This window comes from Phaseolus vulgaris, chromosome 3 (assembly GCF_051622355.1).
Source record: "Phaseolus vulgaris cultivar YP4 chromosome 3, ASM5162235v1, whole genome shotgun sequence".
NCBI lineage: Eukaryota > Viridiplantae > Streptophyta > Magnoliopsida > Fabales > Fabaceae > Phaseolus > Phaseolus vulgaris.
The window spans coordinates 37,182,909-37,188,492 of record NC_143500.1 but is presented as its reverse complement, the minus strand read 5'-3'; the positions used below and the strand labels follow the sequence as shown (position 1 = coordinate 37,188,492).

The window sequence follows — 5,584 nt, the reverse complement described above, 5'->3', positions numbered from 1 at the left end:
GGCATGAGGACAACCACAGATATATTGAAAGCAATGCAATAATGCATTGCACACGGATAAAACTTGTCACACTTGTTGAAGCACCAACTCTACAACTTATGCCTACCAAAAATTACAATTGGAATATGCACAAAGCTATTTCACTTCATAATTGTTTGTACCATTCTCAACCCCGTGACAACATACAACGTTATTTACCATATCATTAAATTAAACTCCACTCTAACTCCCCACATAAAGACCAATTATTCGTTTATCTCCAACATAAGAAGCCCGTGATAGAGAGAGCCATAGACTGCATGTGTTTGGTGAGGGACCAGACCAGAGATAACGATTATTGTTATGTCTCTTCTATCTACCTAGTTTTACAGGTATATAAAGATCTTATCTCAATTACATTTTTTTTCTTTTCCTTCTAATTTCAAACAAAAAAATTAGTTCAGGTGCATTTCAATGTCAGAAAAAACTAAGAAGCTTGTCATGGTCATTTGTTTTTCCCTTTCTTATTAAGCCCTTGTTGGAGTAAGCTTGGTGGCGAAGCCAAGGAAAATGATACATATATCATCGATTTTCAGAATCAAGTACAACGATTGCACGTCAGGAACTACAGACGACTTTCTGAAGGAGACATTAGGTAGTATCAAATAATTAAATGCACATAGAACTTTTAAGGAACTTATTATTTATTGCACATAGGAAACTTTGATTTCGCACCAACAATTCCAAACTGTATTCTCATGATAAGAGTCCAGAAACTGCAGGAAAGTTTGTTGTTGCTGCATAAAATCTCAAGGAAACTCTATCTATATATGCAGTATTGCAACATGATTCCATAATTATACCATTATAGGTTGGTTCAAGTTTTTATGTGCATCTGCAACTCTTTCATGTTAGAGAAATATTAACAAAATAACAAGCAATGTGGCATGGAAATCCCTAAAAATATTGCGTAGAGTTTTAGACTATGGAAAATCGTAGCCTGGTTTCTTATAATTAGTTACACGACTAGTCTGGTGCAGCATTTGAATTTCACGATGCATTGCTCCATTTTGCTTTATCAAACTTATTTTTATGTTAAAAGTATCTGAGATTTCAATAATAGATATACTTCCATTCTTACAGTACAAAAAACGTACAAAAGTAAACCATAAAGATAGCCACAGTCACCAATATAGTAACCTATGTAACCTGAAATAAAGCTTCCTTTACCTTCTAAAGAAAAAAATGGCACTGGCACGTCCTGATCTTCTAAAAAGTGTCACTTCAAATTGTTACGCGATTGATTCCCCCACAGACCCCTATCTAGATAGCCCCTCTCTATAGCTAGCTCCGCGTATAACTGGGGCATTGTTTAATTTGCTACATTCATAATCAGAAATTAATTCAGAATGGTTCATAATATTCATCTTATCACTCACAGTCACAGAAGCAAGATGTTATAGATCACAGAGCTTCACATATTAAAATTTCAAAGCCTCAACGACAAGTCAAGTTGGCCAATATCCTCCTGAACATGCTCAGAAGTATAACCCCTTGACCAGGAAGCCATCCCTTCCTTGGGTCCAAAACTGTATTCTTTTCTTCCGCCAAGCCTCACATAACTTTGTCCTTGGTCATCCACAACGTTAACCCCAAGAGCACGACCAAGATGGTGTGAAGGGCTGAAGTTTGATCTTTGCTCCTGTGTTCCGTAAGATTGCATGGTTGAACTCATTTCCCTGCTCTTCTTGGCCAGTGTCCTCTCAAGCTTGTGAGCATTTTGGTGACCCCCTAGCGCTTGAGAGCTATAGAACTTTCTCTGGCAATAGTTGCATGAGAATATCCGCGGCTCAATGGGACTTATAGGTGAAGGAGAAGATGATGAAGAAGAAGATGGCTCAAGAAGAAGATCAAGATTGAGGTGATTGATCTCATCCGGTTGCCTTAGGTGAAGAGAAGTATTGGGATGGAAATTCATGGCTATAAGAGAGTGTGCAAGGTAGTGGTAGTGGTTCCTAGAATGAATATGGAGTAAGTAGTGTGGGAAAGAAAGCAATAGAGAGGAAAGGATATAGGGTGCGAAGTGGGGGGTTAGAGAGGATCTTTATGTAATATAAGAGGCTCAAAGGTTCACTGTTCCTGCAGACACAAATAGTAGTATATTGAGTGAAAGAGTGAGGGTATTGAGTGAGATAGAGAGACATGTATCTGCAAGATCAATGGAGAATCAAAGAGGTTGTCGCCTTCATTAATGGCAGAGTTTGGATCCTTTGTCGGTCGATGGCCAAAAAATAATGTTATGGGGTACCCCGTATGAAACCCACCATGAAGATTAATCAGGTTTTTTTGTATTTTAACTTTGTTTCTGTCTTTGAAAATGAGTGAACGTTCGCAATAAGCATGTAATCAGAAATTCTAACTAGCATTGTTGTGACCCCTTGTCAACAACGAGTTTAAACTCAAATCATGCAGTGTTCCATCAATGTTCCAATTTTGGAATTACAAAATGTGCAAGATAAACCATCTTGACTCGACTAAACAATGAACATGATTGGAGACTATTTTTACATTTTTGTCTTAAATCAAGGGCGTGCTATATATACCTATTTTCCACTATGCCACTATCTGTCCATTCAGGATTGGACAATGAAACCAGTTTAACGAAATCGGCGGCTTAGATTAATTAACTACTATTCAACCATTCTGCTCATACACCTCGTATCAATTACTATCCACTCTATATATTTCTGTAGAATAATCTAGCTACTAATTAATATAGAACAATGCATATCTGTCTGCCCATATGTACATATAATAATCAGTACAAAGGCTACTCAATTTGGTTTTATTCAATCAATAATGGCAGACCAACCAATAATCCATATTTTCTCATCATGTTAATTGAATTTACATAATGTGGATTATTACCTTCGTCCCAATGCAAAGCACGCAATGCCTTGCAATTGGCAGATATACCCCTCCCTCAAAAAATAATCTTTTCAAGTGTCTGAGGTGTTTATATTTTATTTATTTTCCAATAACTCTAAGTTTCACCTTGCACCGTACACCCTCAGTTTGAAAAGAATCAAATAAATAAAAAAAGGCAGGGTGAGTTGTGCATAATATTCCTAGCTGTCGATATGTAGTGAATTTCGTACTGTTCCCTTTTGAATCCATCTCTCTGATTGTCTGTGTCGTTACAGCACAGCTACTACTTACTACTAACAGTCACAGTTCTAGACCTGACTTGTATTGAATCTGTATTGATGGCTTTGCCTTCAATTTTATCAACTGTAGTCAATAGCCAGAATGGAGAAAGAAACTGGTAGTTCTAGCTCTGTACTCTGGCTTTGGCACGGTGCCCTTATTAATTATGACCAAACTTCCTCTTCTATCTCTCTTTCTCTCTCCACATCTCCATTCTGGCTTAGTCATTTTACAAATGTGTTGACTGGGCCAAGCACATGGGGGATGGAATTATAAAATAAGATATTATGTTATATAATTTCTTTGTACAAAAATTGTGTGAGAAAGAGAGAAGTATGAAATAGGATAGAGCGAAATAAAGGGTGTTAACATTGTTTATAAAATTGTGGCGTAGCAGAGAAATTAAATTGGAGGCGTCCTCCCCAGAGAGGTATTTGTAATGGCACAAAATCCCCATCACGGAATAGGGTTGAATAATTTAATGGTAAAACATGATTGAGGGATCATAATCTTGTTATCGGCTATCATTGCGGAAGGGCTTGTCTGCAAATCACAGACACAGAATGAACCAAGAAACTACGTCCTGTTGCCGTATCAGTCACTTGGTCTTAAGATTCCAAAGCTAAGTAAACATTAATTCTTGTGCAAAACTAAACAATATCCACTCAGTCAAATGGGATGTTTCCCTTCCTAATTCAACAAACCAACATTAATGATAACTAGGTTCCATGTATACAGAGGCTAATGTTAATTAAACTCACTAGAAAATACAATTACAAGGGATTGTCTGGTAGACATGTTACAGAACTGCACTCATTTCTGAATGTTCACTTGTTTAAATTAAGACACATACCATGATACCATGACCGTGATAAGAAACCGCTGTTATTGAGAGGATGTCTACTATACCAAAAAAAAGTGTGCGTAAAATAGGTTTTTAAGATTAATTATATTGGATATTAGTTTATGACCTGACTTAGAATTTAGAAATCATACTAAAATTATATATTACATTTACCACTATATTAAATTTTTAACTTACTTCGTGAACTTTAAATTAACTTAATCTGAATTATAAAAAAAATAAGTTTGTATTCATTTATAAACTACAAAATGTTGTAATATTTCACATAATATTTCATAATATAAGTAGGTGTAAAATTTACTTTATAAGTTAATTTTTTAAAGTTGAATTATACTTAAATTTAACTTTTAATTAATGAATATGTGTATATTATAGTTTTTTATTTGATAGACTAATTAAATTAGTCTTAAAGTTTGATTTTTAAGTTGAATCCGTCTTTCCATATTAAAAATTAGGTTGTGTGGCATATTCAAATAAGTTTATTAATAGAAATTAAGAATACATTTGAACGAGGTTTTTCATAAATATTTTTGGTAGACAAAAATAAAAATTTAAACTAATTTCTCTATATATTAAAATTATTTTATGTATAATAAAATAATATTGTTTTCAAAAATTTACGAAATGATGATGATAATTGAGAGGTAAAATATGTAATTAAGATAAATATCTTAAGTGAAAATTAAGTTGAATATTGAAAATATAAAAAATAGACAAACTGGGGATTTATTGAAAAACTTGAGAAGAAAAGAAAAAGTGAAGAAAAATATTGATCGAGTTGATTAAAGTAAGAAAGAAAATTATATGATGCATGCACAACCTAAACATGGATTGTGTTATGATATGTGTGTTCTTTGCGTGTTCCTTTGGTCAGAAGGGAATAATAGTGTATAGATTAGATTATGAATTGAACAAACAATTTTTTTCTGTATGGTCCAAATTCAACTATTTCTGAAGCATCTTCAAATGTGACGCTAAGGATTATGTTCGAATTGAACTACAACATCTATCTTCATGCCAATTTTGTTGGCATAGACATACCTTGTTTCATCTCTTTTGTTTGATTTTCTTCTTTTGTTTGGGTTATGGACCATTTTTTTTATGCAAAATAAATCTAAAACAACATCACTATATACTAACTCTGAAAAACAAAAGACTATACATATATACACACACTTGATTAGTAAATTTTCATTTTATCAAACTCTATTTTAAATTTATTTATAGAATAAATAAATACTAAAAGGATTTCTGATACAACACTACCTACTCCACTCTTCCCAAAAACAAATATTCAATAGGAAAGTCTAACTACAAGATTAAGATCGTAAGTGTCTCACGGCCAATTCTTAATAAGTTCCACATTCATCTCGTGTTCTTTGTTCTTTTTAAAGTAATCAAATGGAAAAAAAAAAATTGTTTATATTATTTATAGTACAATGTAAATATGCATAGATATGTTCTGGTAATTTATTTCAGTTTCATTATTTGTTTAAAACTTTATACTAAAAAATATTTTACATTTACTTCGAG

The 5,584-nt window shown here is 33.3% G+C and overlaps 1 protein-coding gene and 1 long non-coding RNA gene across 2 annotated transcripts; one reads left to right on the top strand and one right to left on the bottom strand.

The window, feature by feature from the left end:
- The first annotated feature begins 252 nt into the window (after positions 1–252).
- Positions 253–860, top strand: LOC150028829 (uncharacterized). Its single transcript, XR_016519363.1, has 2 exons — positions 253–371; positions 512–860. It is a non-coding gene; the product is annotated as an uncharacterized LOC150028829 (long non-coding RNA).
- A 230-nt stretch (positions 861–1,090) lies between these two features.
- ZFP2 (zinc finger protein 2) lies at positions 1,091–2,272 on the bottom strand. Its single transcript, XM_068607953.2, has one exon. It carries the CDS (start codon positions 1,955–1,957, stop codon positions 1,469–1,471), a length of 489 nt encoding a protein of 162 aa, XP_068464054.1. The 5' UTR covers positions 1,958–2,272; the 3' UTR covers positions 1,091–1,468.
- Positions 2,273–5,584: the final 3,312 nt, after the last annotated feature.

What these genes read in the sequence shown, in the direction of transcription:
- ZFP2 (XM_068607953.2), bottom strand. Translation starts at nt 1,957, where the DNA reads ATGAATTTCCATCCCAATACTTCTCTTCACCTAAGGCAACCGGATGAG.